Source organism: Notechis scutatus, chromosome 1, assembly GCF_049901735.1.
Source record: "Notechis scutatus isolate UNSWTSFEM ecotype Mainland chromosome 1, rNotScu1.2, whole genome shotgun sequence".
In the NCBI taxonomy this organism is placed as follows: domain Eukaryota; kingdom Metazoa; phylum Chordata; class Lepidosauria; order Squamata; family Elapidae; genus Notechis; species Notechis scutatus.
This window is the reverse complement of record NC_142009.1, coordinates 4,595,514-4,613,648: the sequence shown is the minus strand read 5'-3', so window position 1 is coordinate 4,613,648 and position 18,135 is coordinate 4,595,514. Positions and strand designations below refer to the sequence as shown.

The following is an 18,135-nucleotide window of genomic DNA, read 5'->3' as shown; positions in this document are numbered from 1 at the left end:
AATCAGTCATAAGAAAATTCCAATACAAGAAACAAAGGACAGCAACACAAATAATAATTCTTACTTGCAAGATTCAGAGGTTTATTTCATCAGCAATTTGGAACACGGAACAGCCATCCTAACTCAACTTCACAACCCATTGCCATGAGGTCCATTGACATCAGGGGTGGGATTCTATCGCTTCGGACCGGTTCTATAGAACCGGTCGTTATAATTCTGCACAGTTTGGAGAACCGGCAAATCGTGCCCCTGGCTGGCTCGCCCCTCTCCTCCCAGTCAGTCCTTATCGCGCATGTGCAACATCGCGCGTATGTCCGACATTGCTGACTGTGTTCTTCCCTGCCCAGTCACTCCTTCAGGTTTTTTTTTCCCCCCGCTCCTGATGATCAGCTGGTCCTACGATCACCTGTGCCAGGATTCCCCTCACTGTCTTACGGCTTCGCCCAGGAAGCTTCCCTGAGGCCCAGGAAGGCAAAGCATGCAGGGATTAGGAAGTGATGAAACGGGCCTAGCCGGAGGTATCAGGGGAGGGGTCTGTTTGTGCCCAGGGGTTTGCCTGGCTTGTGGTGTGGAGATTTTTTTGTTTGTGAGTGCAGGCTTCCAAATAACGTTGCTACAACTTGAAAAGCACAACTATAATGACGTGGGAAAATACCCGAACAAAGCTGTATACCATACATGTGAGTACCCATGAAAACTTAAGAATATATATATATATATATATATATATATATATATATATATATATATATATATATATATATATATATATATATATATATATATATTAGGAAGCATGAATAGAAGAGATGATTCCACCAGACTGTCAATCATTTGGAAGCCTGCACTCACAAGCAAAAAAATCTCCACACCACAAGCCAGGCAAACACCTGGGCACAAACAGATCCCCCCTGATACCTCCAGCTCAAACACACCCCAACCAGGCACCCAGATGAAACCCAGCTTCCTAACTAATGATAGCCATCCATTTACCCGAAGCCAAGCTGCACTAAAAGCCTCCAATACAGGAACACAATGTTGCCAGCCAATCAAGACACAAAAAAGCCACAAAACAGACAGAAGATATTAGAAACACCGATCAAGCAGAACACGGCAAACTCCAAGACTAATAAACACAGACCAAGACTCCCAACCAATCAGGAGGAAGAAAAAACCATTCTGGCACAGCAGTAGGCTAGCCCCAAATTTAAAACTGAAATGGCTGTGAAAGTCTGACTCACAGACGAACACTATACAGAAGCCTGATGATGGCAGATGAGATTCTGCCGAAACGTTGCTACAACTTTAAAAGCACCACTACAATGACGTGGGAAAATACCTGAACAAAGCTGAATACCATACATACGAGGGCTATCCACAAAATAGATTACGTTTTCGTCTGTAGCAAGAAGGGGCGGAGCTAGCACGGCCATCTTTGGTCTGTGCGTCCGCCGCTCAGTCTGCATCTAGTCGTGCTAGTGCATCTAGTTGTGCTTTCGCTTGGTGCAAGATCGGGGCTGTAGGGTGGATGAGGAAAAATCTCCCACTTGAAAGCATTCAGGACTTCTCGATTGCCGTAGTTCTGCCATTTGTAAACTTAATGCACCATTGGCGCACTCCACCTTCAGTGATGATGTTGTCCCCGTACACTTCACACAGTTGCCGAAAAATTTCAATCGGTTGATGGTTTTTTGCCAACAGAAACCTTATCACTGATCGCACCTCACAACTCGCGGGATTTTCAATTGCAGCACACATTTCAAACGTTTGCTGTGAAATAACGGGCAACGATACGAACCTCCCACTAGCACGACTAGATGCAGACTGAGCGGCAGGACGCACAGACCAAAGATGGCCGCGCTAGCTCCGCCCCTTCTTGCTACAGACGAAAACGTAATCTATTTTGTGGATAGCCCTCGTATTTTTATGGTGCAATCAATCCTTAACCTTTCCTTTTGGTTTATCCGATGGTTTTCAATTTGGTGGGACCGGGAAAGCCCGTGTTCCAAATAAAATGTGTGGGGTTTTTTTTTTTTTTGTTTCTTGGTGACCTCAAGGCTTGGGAAGTCCCCTGAGAGAAGCCACGTTTCCTCGGAGTCGTACGAGCCGATCTCGCCACCCCAGGCGCCAGCAGTCCACGAAAAACAGGACAACTTCCTGCTGCTCTCGCAAAGACCAGAGCCTTTGGAACAGAGGTAACTGGGGTTTGTGGGTCAATTAACCGGTGGAACTTCTTGCCTCCAGAAATCGTGGGCCCTCCCATCACTGAAGGTTTTGAAGAAGAAGACTGGACAGTCCCTTGTCTGAAATGGTCTAGGGCTGTGATGGCGAACCTTTTCCATGTTGCGTGCCCAAAGTGCGCTCGCATGCGCGGCAGTGACCTGACAATCAGCTGGCTGGCGAAGGGCGCGCACGCAGGCGCAGTTGGGGCGCTTCCGGGCAACCTCTCGTGCGCTGGCAGAAGTGGCTCTGCGTGCCATTTCTGGCGCACGTGCCATAGGTTCGCCACCACGAGTCTAGGGTCTCCTGCTTGAGCAGGGGGTTGGACTAGATGACCTCCAAGGTCCAACAGAGTTGGAAGGGGGACACACACACACACACATGTACACATACCAGACACACTGCCATGAACAAGGACATGCATTCCATTTCGTGACTACTGCGATTGTCGGCCGAGCAGGGGCAAAAATAGCCAGAGAAATTATTGAAGCCTAGGAAACAAGCCCCTTGTTAAGTCAAAGGATGTGCTGATTTACTACCAGCTTACCACATACTTAGGAGCTGAAGGTGCAGCAGCACAAGGAAACATCAATGTGTTAACAGCCCGCCACATGGTCCAAATTAACAACTAAAAGCCACACACAACCAGGCACCACATAAATACCATGTTTCCCCGAAAATAAGACCCTGTCTTGTATATATATTTTTTTTGCCACCCAAAAAAGGCACCAGGTCTTATTTTAGGAGGATATCATCTACTGACTAACCTCACTTGCGCACGTCGCCCCCGGCCTCCTTTTTGCTGTCAGAGGCCTCCAGGAACAGCTTTCTTGAAGGCCTCTGCAGCCGATAAAGAGAACTCTGGATCGATCCTGAGCTTGGTTCTCAGCTCCAGAGACCTTCAGGAAAGCCTGGCCAGCCTTGCCGGCTGCAGAAGAAATGGCCCGGCCAGGCAGGTGTCGGGGTGTGCGAGGCCTGGCTACAATTGTCCAAAAGTAAGTAGTAGGGCAGCTCCACCCTCCACCTCCATCCCTCCCCAGCTTAATTTTTACCCATCTACTCTTGAGTGGGAGAGACCCAGGCAGGATATTCTTCCGATTAAAATCGGAATTCCGATTTTTGGGGAATCGCCCCCTCCTTTCCCCCCACCCCTTCTTCTCCTCCTTCCCCTCCCTCGGAGGCCCCGAGTCAGGAGTTGCTGGCGCGGCTCCGCGGCTCCAGTCCGCGTTGCCTCAGGAAGGGAAAGGCAAAAGGAAGAGCAGCGCGGCGGCTTTGCAACGGCAGCAGTGGCTCCTGGTTTTGCCTTTCCCTTCCCGAGGCAACGCAGGACTGGGCCGCGTGGGCTGCGCCGGCGGTAGCAACTCCTGACAGCCCCAGCCAGATACCTGAGCGGACCCGGGCGATGCGAGCGGAGGCCGCTGAGCGGCAGGAAAAGGCAGCTGGGCCAGCCACAGACCAGCCTCCGTGCAACACGCCGGCCCGGCGAGGAAAGCAGCGGGTGCTCCCGGGCGCGGCGAGGGTCTCTTTGTCCGGCCCGATTTTTTTTTCAGAGCGGAATATCATGCCTGGAGAGATCTGAATTAGGGCTTATTTTTTGGGGGGTAGGGCTTATATTAGGCGCACATGTTTAAAAAAAATCAAGCTAGGGCTTACTTTCAGGGTAGGTTGTATTTTCAGGGAAACGGTATTGCATGTATTTATTTATCCCTGTGGATATTGGAGGCGGAGACCCCTCAGAGCCGCGTGCAACGTAATTTTAACGTATGGCGATCCGCGTGCTTTCAAAGGGACAATGAAGTTACTATCTCCTTTTCTATCCTTTTCCTCCTCCCTCCTCCCCGCATGCATTTAATTCTTTCCTCCTTTTACCTCCTTGGCTCTTACACAGGACAGACTCCCGCTCTCCGGGAAGCATCGCCTACCTGCCTTCCTTCTTCACCAAACTGGAGAGCACCTCCCCGATGGTGAAGTCGAAGAAACAGGAGATCTTTCGCAAGCTGAACTCGTGCGGGGGAAATGAATCCGATATGGGTAGGAGGTTCTTTTTTTTCCCCCCTTCTTTTTCGCTCCCTTCTGTGGGGTCCTGGGTGCTCTCTGACCTGGGTTGTTTTCTCGCAGACGTTCAAGAACCCAACCAGGGAACATCAGCAGGGCTAGAAGGAAGGAGTTTGCAGGGAGGAGGAAGAGGAGAAAGAGGAGAGGGAGGAAGAGGAGGAGGAAGGAGGAGGGAAGAAGGAGGAGGACTGAAGGATCCTTGGTGCTCTCTGACCTGGGTTGTTTTCTGCAGACGTTCAAGAACCCAACCAGGGAACATCAGCAGGGCTAGAAGGAAGGAGTTTGCAGGGAGGAGGAAGAGGAGAAGAGGAGGAGGGGAGGAAGAGGAGGAGGAAGGAGGAGGGAAGAAGGAGGAGGACTGAAGGATCCTTGGTGCTCTCTGAGTTGGGTTGTTTTCTCACAGACGTTTCAGGACCCAACTAGGGAACATCATCAGGGCTAGAAGGAAGGAGTTTGCAGGGAGGAGGAAGAGGAGGAGGGGAGGAGGAGGGAGGGGAGGAAGAGGAGGAAGAAGGAGGAGGGAAGAAGGAGGAGGACTGAAGGATCCTTGGTGCTTTCTGAGTTGGGTTGTTTCCTCACAGACGTTTCAGGACCCAACTAGGGAACATCATCAGGGCTAGAAGGAAGGAGTTTGCAGGGAGGAGGAAGAGGAGAAAGAGGAGGAGGGGAGGAGGAGGAGGGGAGGAAGAGGAGGAGGAAGGAGGAGGGAAGAAGGAGGAGGACTGAAGGATCCTTGGTGCTTTCTTGAGTTGGGTTGTTTTCTCAGACGTTTCAGGACCCAACTAGGGAACATCATCAGGGCTAGAAGGAAGGAGGGTTTGCAGGGAAGAGGAGATGGGGAAGGCGGAGGAGGAGGATGACTGTGGGGTCCTTGGTGCTCTCTGAGCTGGGTGGTTTTCTTGCAGACCTTTCAGGACCCAGCTAGATAACTGTCAGGGTTTCCTGAGATTGTCCTAATTAAATCATGAGCCTGGAGCCAAGCTTCAAAAAAAAACACCTCAAAAAGATTTATTAGGAGTAACATGCCGGCATTAACCTAAACGAAGCCAACTCTGGCTTACATAATTCACAGTCCCCTGTGACCCTGTTTTTTCCCTCCTCCCCCCCTGGGTGTGTCAGATTCTCCAAGGAAGCACTGCAGGATGTCATCAATCACATTCTCCAATAAAGGATTTGGGGGGCGTTTCATGGCCCGACTAGGGAACATCGTCCCCGGCCAGCTCAGGGAGCCCCGCGAGGACAGTCCAACCCTGAGCTTACAAACCTCTTAGCTTTCTCCATCTCTTCACCAGTGTCTCTTCTTTCTCTCTTGGTGAACAGCAGCTGCTCAGCCCGGGACAGAAATATTCAACTTGCCAGCAGTCACCACTTCAGGTACGGACTCCGGAAACAATAAGGCACAGCGGGGTCTCCCCCTCCAACAACTCCCACCCTCACCCCCCACTTCTTTAAATCCCTACGACATTTGAGCGGGTCACTGACCTCCTCTACAAATTAGCGGAGGCCACCAAGGCAGGCCGCGATTGGAGCCACGATTGGACTACAGGGTCCATCCTCCCCAGCCAGATCAATCCAGCAGTCCTGCTGACTTGTCCCCAGCAGCTTCCTTCTGGGGTTGCTCTGAAAGGAGATGGGGGATTCAAAAAAGGTGAGCCATAAAGACAGGTCGTCCTTGGGCCATAATTGAACAGATGAACAGATGTCTCGCTTAGCAACGATAGTCAATGCTGGTTGTCGGTTGAGGACTGCCTGTTGCAGATATTCATAACTATGAGAACATTGCCCTTCCTTCCTTCCTCCCTCCCTTCTTCCCTTTCTTTCTTTCTCTCTTTCTCTTTCTTTCCTCCTTCCTTCCTTTCCAAACTTCCCTGCTGAATTTCCTTCCTTCCTTTCTTTCTGTCTTCCTTTCTTTCTTTCTTTCTTTCTTTCTTTCTTTTCTTTCTTTCTTTCTGTCTTTCTGTCTTCCTCCCTCCCTTTCTTTCTCTTTCTCTCTCTCTTTCTCTCTTTTTCTCTTTCTTTCCTCCTTCCTTCCTTTGCAAACTTCCCTGCTGAACTTCTTTCTTTCTTTCTTTCTTTCTTTCTTTCTTTCTTTCTTTCTTTCTTTCTTTCTTTCTTTCTTTCTTTCTTTCTTTCTTTCTTTCTTTCTTTCTTTCTTCTTTCTTTCCTTCTTTCTTTCTTTCTCTTTGTCTTTCTTCCTTCCTTCCTCCCTCCCTTTCTTTCTCTTTCTCTCTCTTTCTTTCTCTTTCTTTCTTTCCTCCTTCCTTCCTGTCCAAACTTCCTTGCTGAATTTATTTTCCTTCCTTCCTTCCTTCCTTCCTTCCTTCCTTCCTTCCTTCCTTCCTTCCTTCCTTCCTTCCTGTCTTTCTGTCTTCCTCCCTCCCTTTCTTTCTTTCTCTCTTTCCTATTCATTAAGTGCACAGGTAGTCCTTGATTTACAGCCATTCATTTCGTGGAAGTTACATCAGCCCTGGAAAAAAAAGGGACCGATGGCCAGTTTTCACCCTTAACGACCGTTGCAGCATTCCCATGGTCACGTAACCCCAAATTCCGATGCTTAGCAACTGACTCGCATTTATAACAGGGGCTGGACTAGAAGACCTCCAAGGTCCCTTCGCACTCTGTTCCGACTGCTTGACCGAGGTTGTAAGTCGGGGACCGCCTGTAAAATCTGAACCCCCAACTGAGAAGGAAGCCACATCCTTAGGGCCGGAAGGATTCTCTCGTAGGAACATCACCCCTTTCTCTCTCTCTCTCTCTGGCTTCCTCCTTCCTTCCTTCCTTCCTTCCTCTCCCTTCCCAGGTTCCGTGAGCACTCGAGGCCCTTCCTTAGCCGATCCGGCCAGCAACCTGGGCCTGGAGGACATCATCCGCAAAGCCCTGATGGGCAGCCTCGAGGACAAAGGCGAGGACCACCCCCTGGTTATGGGGCAGCCCCTGGGGCTCTTGCCCGGCGGCTCCAGCGGATCGTTGCCGACGAACAGCGAAGCTCGGCGGGAGGAAACCAGCCCCTCCCCTAATCCAGGTGAGCGTTTCCGGGCCAGTTTTGGTCTCTTTGGAACAAGGGTGGGAATCAAAAAAAATGTTTTACTACCACTTCTGTGGGTGTGGCTTGGGGGGGGGGGGGGTGTCAGGATTCCGGCAGTTACCCCCAATTAAATCATGACGTCAGCGTTCCAGAAAACCTCCAGATAATCAGAGTTGGAAGGGACCTTGTGGGTCATCTAGTCCAACCCCGTGCCTAAGCAGGACACCCATTTCTGACCGAGGGCAGACCAGTCTCTTCTTGTGAAAGCCTCCAGGGATGAAGCTCCCACAACTTCCGAGGGCAACTTCTGTTCCGTCAGTTGATGGTTCTCACTGTCAGAAAGTTTCTCCTTATTTCCAGGTTGAATCTCTCCTTGTTCAGTTTCCATCCATTATTCCTTCTCTGGCCTTCTGGTGCTTTGGAAAATAGCTTGACCCCCTTCCTCCTCTCTGGGGCAGCCCCTCAAATACTGGAAGATGCTCTCCTGTCTCCCCTAGACTAGCCAGGCCCAGTTCCTGCAACCGTCCATCGTATGTTTGAGCCTCCAGCCCCCTCATCATCCTGGTTGCTCTTTTCTGCACTCTTTCTAGAGTCTCAACATCTTTTTTTATAGTGTGGTGACCAAAACTGGATGCAGGACTCTAGGTGTGGCCTTACTAAGGCTTTATAGAGTGGCATTAGTCCCTCCCTTGATCTCGATTGTATCCCTCTGTTAATGCAATTTAGGATTGCATTGGCTTCTTTGGCTGCTGCTGCGCATATTTAGCTGGTTGTCCACTAAGACTCTGAGATCCCCCTCCCAGTTCCTGCTATTGACCCTGGTTTCACCCAGTCTATAGGTGTCCTTTGGGTTTTTCTTGCCTAAGTGTAGGACTTTCCTTTTCTCTACATTGAATTTCATTTTGTTGGATACGGCCCAGGGTTCAAGTCTGTCAAGATCCCTCTGGATCTTGAACCTATCTTCTTGGGTGTTAGCCACTCCAACAAATAACTCTGAGACAAGCCATCCACTCAAAAGTTCTGTTTTATTTGGAGAGTAAACTGGCACATCTGGGAAATCTCGAATCTGAAAGTTCCGGGTTTCCTTGCCATAAGTAAAAAAATTACCGATCCGCCCCCTGCGCCCATCATGGCATCAACATGCCCCAATCACCATCCAACTTGAGACGTCCTCTCCGCCAGGTGCAGAAACCACATGACCTTGACTTAGAAGAAGAATGCTATTATGCCTACCCACATACACTCCCAAGAAATTCCCCCCTCCCACCTTCCCCGGCTCAAGAAGGTGGCAGCGTGGAAGCGTCTGGTGCTAATATGGCTTCCAAAGCTGACAGATGAGTCTCGAGCCAAACTTCCAAAACTTCAAAAGGATTTATTGGGAGTTAACATGTCGGCCCTGCCTGGGTGTAGCCGACTCTGAGGCACATCATTCATTGTCACCCTTGGCCCTGGGTTTCCCCCCACCCCCTTGGGTGTATCATAATTCGTATTCTCCAATGGGACACCTCCATAGCCCAGAGTCATCAATCATGCTCTCCCGTTAGATATTTGCGAGGCAGAAACTTCAGTCACCTAGTTACTATCTCCGAAAAACTATTTATAGAGTGCACTTTTGATTTCCAAGCTGCCGCACTGCTCTCTCGAACCTCCTGAAAAAATATCTTTATCAGTTGACAGGTGGGTGTGGCGTGGCTTGGTGGGTTTGGCTTGGCTTGGCTTGGCTTGGCAGGCATGGCAGGGGAAGATTACAGCAAAGTCCCCATTCCCTCCCCACCCCACTAACCTGCTTTCCAGCTCCATTCTCCTGTGCAGGGCAACCAAAGAAAACCCAGCCGATCAGCTGGGACTCAATGGGAGGCAGAGAAGAGATGGGGTTGGCGGGGCCAGTCAGAGGTGGCTTTGGCCGGCTCTCCAAACTACTCAAAATTTCTGCTACCGGTTCTCTAGAACCGGTCAGAACCGGCTGAGTACTACCTCTGCATTGGAGGTAGACATGATGTTGAAATTAGTCTCCTGTCACCTGGGTTCTTTACCAGGTGCCAAGCTACAACTCCCATTCTTCCCCCACCGTTCTCCTGGCAGGTTCAGCCTTATCTTTCCTGCTGGTATAGGAAACCATCAGCCAATGAAACAGAAATTGCCTTCAGAAGTTGTGGGAGCTTCATCCCTGGAGGCTTTCAAGAAGAGACTGGACCGCCCTTGGTCAGAAATGGTGTAGGGACTCCTGCTTGGGCAGGGGGTTGGACTAGATGACCTCCAAGTTCCCTTCCAACTGATTATCTGTTATCTGGTTTTGGTGGAGGGGAGTGAATGGCAATCTTTTCTTTTAAAAAAGGGGAGGAACGGCTAGTGATGAGAAGAGAGACTGTCATAGCTAAGGGTGGGTAGTCCTCGACTTACGGCCATTTGTTTAGTGGCCCAAGTGGCAACGCCACTCATAAAAAGCGACTCCAGGCCGTTTTTTTTTCACCCTTTACGAACATTGTGGCTATCCCCGTGGTCGCGTGATCTGAATTCTTGGCAACTGATCCATATTTATGACAGTCGGAGGATCTTTGGGGTCACACGATCCCCTTTTGCGACCTTCTGACGAGCCAGGTCAAGGATGGCAAGCCAGATTCAGTGCTTCCTAACCTTAAGCTGTCTTAAGATCCATGGATTTCAATTCCCGGAATCCCCCAGCCAGCCTGCTTTAAGAGGGGTGGACGTCCACTCCCAGAATCCCCCAGCCGGCCAGGATGCTTTAAGAGGGGTGGACTTCCATTCCCAGAATCCCCCAGCCAGCCAGGATGCTTTAAGAGGTGTGGACTTCCACTCCCAGAATCCCCCAGCCAGGATGCTTTAAGAGGGGTGGACTTCCACTCCCAGAATCCCCCAGCCGGCATGCTTTAAGAGGGGTGGACTTCCACTCCCAGAATCCCCCAGCCGTCATGCTTTAAGAGGGGAGGACTTCCTCTCCCAGAATCCCCCAGCCAGGATGCTTTAAGAGGGGAGGACTTCCACTCCCAGAATTCTCCAGCCAGCCTGCTTTAAGAGGGAGGACTTCCACTCCCAGAATTCCCCAGCCAGGATGCTTTAAGAGGGGTGGACTTCCACTCCCAGAATCCCCAGCCGTCATGCTTTAAGAGGAGGACTTCCACTCCCAGAATCCCCCAGCCGGCATGCTTTAAGAGGGAGGACTTCCTCTCCCAGAATCCCCCAGCCGGCATGCTTTAAGAGGGTGGACTTCCACTCCCAGAATCCCCAGCCGGCATGCTTTAAGAGGGGAGGACTTCCTCCCAGAATCCCCCAGCCAGGATGCTTTAAGAGGGGAGGACTTCCACTCCCAGAATTCTCCAGCCAGCCTGCTTTAAGAGGGAGGACTTCCACTCCCAGAATCCCCCAGCCAGGATGCTTTAAGAGGGGTGGACTTCCACTCCCAGAATCCCCCAGCCGTCATGCTTTAAGAGGGGAGGACTTCCTCTCTCAGAATCCCCCAGCCAGGATGCTTTAAGAGGGAGGACTTCCACTCCCAGAATTCTCCAGCCAGCCTGCTTTAAGAGGGGAGGACTTCCACTCCCAGAATCCCCAGCCGGCATGCTTTAAGAGGGTGGACTTCCACTCCCAGAATCCCCAGCCGTCATGCTTTAAGAGGGAGGACTTCCACTCCCAGAATTCTCCAGCCAGCCTGCTTTAAGAGGGAGGACTTCCACTCCCAGAATCCCCCAGCCAGGATGCTTTAAGAGGGAGGACTTCCATTCCCAGAATCCCCAGCCAGCCTGCTTTAAGAGGGGAGGACTTCCACTCCCAGAAGCCCCCAGCCAGGATGCTTTAAGAGGGGAGGACTTCCACTCCCAGAATCCCCAGCCAGCCTGCTTTAAGAGGGGAGGACTTCCATTCCCAGAATCCCCAGCCAGGATGCTTTAAGAGGGAGGACTTCCACTCCCAGAATCCCCAGCCAGGATGCTTTAAGAGGGAGGACTTCCATTCCCAGAATCCCCAGCCAGGATGCTTTAAGAGGGGAGGACTTCCACTCCCAGAATCCCCCAGCCAGGATGCTTTAAGAGGGGAGGACTTCCACTCCCAGAATCCCCAGCCAGGATGCTTTAAGAGGAGGACTTCCATTCCCAGAATCCCCAGCCAGCCTGCTTTAAGAGGGGAGGACTTCCACTCCCAGAATCCCCAGCCAGGATGCTTTAAAAGGGGTGGACTTCCACTCCCAGAATCCCCAGCCTGCCTGCTTTAAGAGGGGTGGACTTCAACTCCCAGAATCCCCAGCCAGCCTGCTTTAAGAGGGGAGGACTTCCACTCCCAGAATCCCCCAACCAGCCTGCTTTAAGAGGGGAGGACTTCCACTCCCAGAATCCCCCAGCCAGCCTGCTTTAAGAGGGAGGACTTCCTCTCCCAGAATCCCCCAGCCAGGATGCTTTAAGAGGGGAGGACTTCCACTCCCAGAATCCCCAGCCAGCCTGCTTTAAGAGGGGAGGACTTCCTCTCCCAGAATCCCCCAGCCAGGATGCTTTAAGAGGGGTGGACTTCCATTCCCAGAATCCCCAGCCAGCCTGCTTTAAGGGGGTAGGACTTCCTCTCCCAGAATCCCCCAGCCAGGATGCTTTAAGAGGGGTGGACTTCCATTCCCAGAATCCCCAGCCAGCCTGCTTTAAGGGGGTAGGACTTCCTCTCCCAGAATCCCCCAGCCAGGATGCTTTAAGAGGGGAGGACTTCCTCTCCCAGAATCCCCCAGCCAGCCTGCTTTAAGAGGGGAGGACTTTCACTCCCAGAATCCCCAGCCAGCCTGCTTTAAGAGGGGAGGGCTTCCTCTCCCAGAATTCCCCAGCCAGCCTAGTTTAAGAGGGGTGGACTTCCACTCCCCGAATCCCCAGCCAGCCTGCTTTAAGAGGGGTGGACTTCCACTCCCTGAATCCCCCAGCCAGCCTGCTTTAAGAGGGGTGGGCTTCCACTCCCAGAATCCCCCAGCCAGCCATGCTTTAAGAGGGGTAGGCTTCCACTCCCAGAATCCCCCAGACAGCCTGCTTTAAGAGGGGTGGGCTTCCACTCCCAGAATCCCCAGCCAGAATGCTTTAAGAGGGGTGGACTTCCACTCCCAGAATCCCCCAGCCAGCCTGCTTTAAGAGGGGTGGGCTTCCACTCCCGAATCCCCAGCCAGCCTGCTTTAAGAGGGTGGACTTCCACTCCCAGAATCCCCCAGCCAGCCTGCTTTAAGAGGGGTGGGCTTCCACTCCCAGAATCCCCCAGCCAGGATGCTTTAAGAGGGGTGGACTTCCACCACAGAATCCCCAGCCAGCCTGCTTTAAGAGGGGTGGGCTTCCACTCCCAGAATCCCCCAGCCATCCTGCTTTAAGAGGGGTGGGCTTCCACTCCCAGAATCCCCCAGCCAGCCATGCTTTAAGAGGGGAGGACTTCCACTCCCAGAATCCCCCAGCCAGCCATGCTTTAAGAGGGAGGACTTCCACTCCCAGAATCCCCAGCCATCCTGCTTTAAGAGGGGTGGGCTTCCACTCCCAGAATCCCCCAGCCAGCCATGCTTTAAGAGGGAGGACTTCCACTCCCAGAATCCCCAGCCATCCTGCTTTAAGAGGGGTGGGCTTCCACTCCCAGAATCCCCCAGCCAGCCATGCTTTAAGAGGAGAGGACTTCCACTCCCAGAATCCCCCAGCCAGCCATGCTTTAAGAGGGGAGGACTTCCACTCCCAGAATCCCCCAGCCATCCTGCTTTAAGAGGGGTGGGCTTCCACTCCCAGAATCCCCCAGCCAGCCATGCTTTAAGAGGGAGGACTTCCACTTCCAGAATCCCCCAGCCAGCCATGCTTTAAGAGGAGGACTTCCACTTCCAGAATCCCCAGCCAGCCATGCTTTAAGAGGGGTGGGCTTCCACTCCCAGAATCCCCCAGCCAGCCTGCTTTAAGAGGGAGGACTTCCACTCCCAGAATTCCCCAGCCAGCCATGCTTTAAGAGGGGTGGGCTTCCACTCCCAGAATCCCCCAGCCAGCCATGCTTTAAGAGGAGGAGACTTCCACTCCCAGAATCCCCCAGCCAGCCATGCTTTAAGAGGGGTGGGCTTCCACTCCCAGAATCCCCAGCCAGGATGCTTTAAGAGGGCTGGACTTCCACTCCCAGAATCCCCAGCCAGGATGCTTTAAGAGGGGAGGACTTCCACTCCCAGAATCCCCAGCCAGGATGCTTTAAGAGGGCTGGACTTCCACTCCCAGAATCCCCAGCCAGGATGCTTTAAGAGGGGAGGACTTCCACTCCCAGAATCCTCCAGCCAGCCATGCTTTAAGAGGGGAGGACTTCCACTCCCAGAATCCCCCAGCCAGGATGCTTTAAGAGGGGAGGACTTCCACTCCCAGAATCCCCAACCAGCATGCTTTAAGAGGGGGACTTCCACTCCCAGAATCCACCAGCCAGCCTGCTTTAAGATGGATGGACTTCCACTCCCAGAATCCCCCAACCAGCATGCTTTAAGAGGGGTGGACTTCCACTCCCAGAATCCCCAGCCAGGATGCTTTAAGAGGGGAGGACTTCCACTCCCAGAATCCCCGATTCTGCATGCTTTAAGAGGTGGACTTCCACTCCCAGAATCCCCCAGCCAGGATGCTTTAAGAGGGCTGGACTTCCACTCCCAGAATCCCCCAGCCAGGATGCTTTAAGAGGGCTGGACTTCCACTCCCAGAATCCCCCAGCCAGGACGCTTTAAGAGGGGAGGACTTCCACTCCCAGAATCCTCCAGCCAGCCATGCTTTAAGAGGGGAGGACTTCCACTCCCAGAATCCCCCAGCCAGGATGCTTTAAGAGGGGAGGACTTCCACTCCCAGAATCCCCCAACCAGCATGCTTTAAGAGGGGTGGACTTCCACTCCCAGAATCCACCAGCCAGCCTGCTTTAAGATGGATGGACTTCCACTCCCAGAATCCCCAACCAGCATGCTTTAAGAGGGGTGGACTTCCACTCCCAGAATCCCCAGCCAGCATGCTTTAAGAGGGGAGGACTTCCACTCCCAGAATCCCCAGCCAGCATGCTTTAAGAGGGGAGGACTTCCACTCCCAGAATCCCCAGCCAGCATGCTTTAAGATGGATGGACTTCCACTCCCAGAATCCCCAACCAGCATGCTTTAAGAGGGGTGGGCTTCCACTCCCAGAATCCCCCAGCCAGCATGCTTTAAGAGGGGTGGACTTCCACTCCCAGAATCCCCAGCCAGCATGCTTTAAGAGGGAGGACTTCCACTCCCAGAATCCCCCAGCCAGCATGCTTTAAGATGGATGGACTTCCACTCCCAGAATCCCCCAACCAGCATGCTTTAAGAGGGGTGGGCTTCCACTCCCAGAATCCCCCAGCCAGCATGCTTTAAGAGGGGTGGGCTTCCACTCCCAGAATCCCCAGCCAGCATGCTTTAAGAGGGGGCTTCCACTCCCAGAATCCCCCAGCCAGCATGCTTTAAGAGGGGAGGACTTCCACTCCCAGAATCCCCCAGCCAGCATGCTTTAAGATGGATGGACTTCCACTCCCAGAATCCCCCAGCCAGCCTGCTTTAAGAGGGGTGGGCTTCCACTCCCAGAATCCCCCAACCAGCATGCTTTAAGAGGGGGCTTCCACTCCCAGAATCCCCAGCCAGCATGCTTTAAGATGGATGGACTTCCACTCCCAGAATCCCCCAGCCAGCCTGCTTTAAGAGGGGTGGGCTTCCACTCCCAGAATCCCCCAGCCAGCATGCTTTAAGAGGGGTGGGCTTCCACTCCCAGAATCCCCAGCCAGCATGCTTTAAGAGGGGGGGGGCTTCCACTCCCAGAATCCCCCAACCAGCATGCTTTAAGAGGAGGACTTCCACTCCCAGAATCCCCCAACCAGCATGCTTTAAGAGGGGGGCTTCCACTCCCAGAATCCCCCAACCAGCCATGCTTTAAGCAGTGGAACCCTCTGATTCTTATTGGTGCTCCCCATAACTCCATTCTTCCTCCTCCTCCTCCTCTCCTTCTACCAGGTGGAGGCCTCAGCAAGCAGAAGCTGATGGGGAAATCCGGGAGCAGGAAATCCAAGTCCCCACTTCCTGGCCAGGGCTATCTGGGGACGGAGCGCCCCTCCTCGGTCTCCTCGGTGCATTCGGAAGGAGACTATCACCGGCAGACCCCCGCCTGGTCGTGGGAGGACCGGCCCTCTTCGACAGGTGAGCCCAGCCGACATGGTCCAGGTGTGTCCCAGTGGGGTTGCAGGCAGTCCAAAATGGCGGCCCAGGTGTTTACGACACTCCTATTCAGAGGTGTCCAAACATGGCCGCTTTAAGACTGGTGGACTTCAACTCCCAGCATTCTCCAGCCAGCAGAGCTGGCTGGAGAATGCTGGGAGTTGAAGTCCACCAGTCTTAAAGCGCCATGTTTGGAGACCTCTGCTGTTATGAAAGCTAATTAATTGCATGATTACCTGAATATGGCCAGAATATCTTCACGACCCTTAAAGCACAGGTCGTCCTCGACTTACGACCCCCATTGAGCCCCAAATTCCTGCTGCTAAGGGAGACAAGTTGTTAATCGCCCCCGTTTTACGACCTTCCTTGTCGCCGTCGTTAAGTGAGTGGCCGCGGCTGTTAAAGGAATCCAGCTTCCTCTCGGGTTGTCGGAAGGTTGCAAAAGGGGATTGTGTGACACGCCCCCCCCACCCAGGATGCTGCGACCGTCGTAAATCCGAGACAGTCGCCAAACGTTCGAACGTTGAGCTCAAAATTTATGCTGTTCGGGGAGACGTTGGCTGAGTGAGTTTTGCCCCGTTTTACGACCTTTCTTGCCGCGGCTGTTAGTGAATCATTGCATTCGTTAAATGAGGCACATGGTTGTTAAGTGAATCTGGCTTCCCCCGTTGACTTTGCTGGCCAGAAGGGGATCACGAGACCCCTATTTGAACCCCCTATTCGAACGGCCACTAAGTGAGTTATTGTAAGTCGAGCACTCCCAGCGGCCGAACTACCCCAAACCCCATCATCCCCTCCTATTCAAACGGTCGCTCAATGAGTTAATGTAAGTCAAGGATTCTCTGTGGCCAAATTACCCCGAACCCCATCATCCCCTCCTTTTCAAACGGTCATTGAATGAGTTAATGTAAGTCGAGTGCTCCCTGTGGCTGAATTACCCCAAGCCCCATCATCCCCTCCTTTTCAAACGGTCACTGAATGAGTTAATGTAAGTCAAGTGCTCCCTTTGGCTGAATTACCCCAAGCCCCATCATCCCCTCCTTTTCAAACGGTCACTGAATGAGTTAATGTAAGTCGAGTGCTCCCTGTGGCTGAATTACCCCAAGCCCCATCATCCCCTCCTACTCAAATGGTCACTGAATGAGTGAATGTAAGTCAAGGATTGTCTCTGGCCAAATTACCCCCAAACCCCATCATCCCCTCCTTTTCAAACAGTCACTCAATGAGTTATTATCAGTCGAATTACCCCCAATCCCCATCCCTCCATGCCGCTCAAACGGTCCCTGCGCGAACGGTCGTAATTCGAGGAACGCACCAAAAAACAAAAACCCTCTAAGCTGCTTTCTCCTTCCTTTTCCCCCTGCCAGGTTCCACGCAGTTCCCTTACAACCCCCTGACCATCCGTATGCTGAGCAGCACGCCCCCCACCTCCATGGCCTGCGGGGGACCCTCTGCCGGCCAGGCCGCCTCTGCCGCGCACCAGCCCAGCCGGATATGGGAGCGGGAACCAGCCCCCCTTCTGTCCGCCCAGTACGAGACCCTTTCAGACAGCGATGACTGACACGGGACGGAAGGGACCGGAGCTCCCCTGTTTCCGGGGGAATGAGAGACACCCACAAACACAAAAGAAAAGAAAAAGACGAAAGAAAGAAAGAAAGAAAGAAAGAAAGAAAGAAAGAAAGAAAGAAAGAAAGAAAGAAAGAAAGAAAGAAAGAAAGAAAAAGAAAATTCAGCGTGGAGGTTAGCAAAAACCACATTGGGCTTATGGAATGGCTGCATTTAAAAAAGAAAAAGAAAAAAAAGACTGTCGGAAAGGAAGACAGGATGGGAAAACTAGTTGCACGGAGAGCTAAAACCCATCCGGGAAAAGGATTTCTCCCTCCCTTCTTTTTGGCCCGAAGAAGAAGATAAATACGTGTAAAGAGTTTGGGGTGTTTTTTTTTCTTTTTTTAAGAGGGGTGGGGAGGAAATAGGACACGTTATTCCCTCGTTCTCTTCAAAAAGGAAGAAAGAAAAAAAGAGAGAGAAAAAAACCCCCATTTTTCTTCTGTAAATAGAATAACTTTTTCTGCAGTGTCTTTCTGCGCGTGTACACACACACACACACACACACACACACACACACACACACCCTCCACCCACTCACCCCCAGCAGCCCCACCCACTTTAAACCTTGGCTAGAATTTCCGGTGTTGAAAATCACTGTTTTAAACTTTGGAGGGGGGGGGTTCATATATATATATATATATATATATATATATATATATATATATATATATATTTTTAAAGCTCTCAAGGGTAGAGACTTCCTACCTTTTTGGGGTGCAAGCAAGAGGACGCTGCCCCCCACTTCCTTTTGCATCATCTGTCTGTAGAAATGGGGAGGGGGATTATAAAGAAAGACCCCCCCCGGGGCGCCAACCTTTTGTTTATTTTGGGGAGGGCATAATTTGACCCAGCCAGGTTGCTCCTTCCTTCCTCTCCCTCCCTCTTCTCCCTTTGCCCTTCTTTCTTTTCTTCCTTCATTCCTTTCTTCCTTTTCCTTTCTCTTCCTTCCTTCCTCTTTGCTCTTTCTCTTCATCCCTCCCTCCCTTCTTTCCTGCCTTCCTTCCTTCCTGTTTTCTCTCCTTGCTCTTTTCTCTTTCCCTCCCTCCT

General features: G+C 52.0%; 1 protein-coding gene across 1 annotated transcript in view; it reads left to right on the top strand.

The window, feature by feature from the left end:
• The window catches only part of NCOR1 (nuclear receptor corepressor 1), a 192,026-nt gene extending 174,619 nt beyond the window's left edge, over nt 1–17,407 (top strand). Inside the window, 6 exon segments of the mRNA XM_087968131.1 lie at nt 2,058–2,195; nt 4,109–4,251; nt 5,596–5,649; nt 7,076–7,297; nt 15,280–15,462; nt 16,848–17,407. Of these exon segments, the coding sequence (XP_087824257.1) occupies nt 2,058–2,195; nt 4,109–4,251; nt 5,596–5,649; nt 7,076–7,297; nt 15,280–15,462; nt 16,848–17,041 (934 nt within the window). The 3' untranslated portion in view covers nt 17,042–17,407.
• The last annotated feature ends 728 nt before the right edge of the window (nt 17,408–18,135 follow it).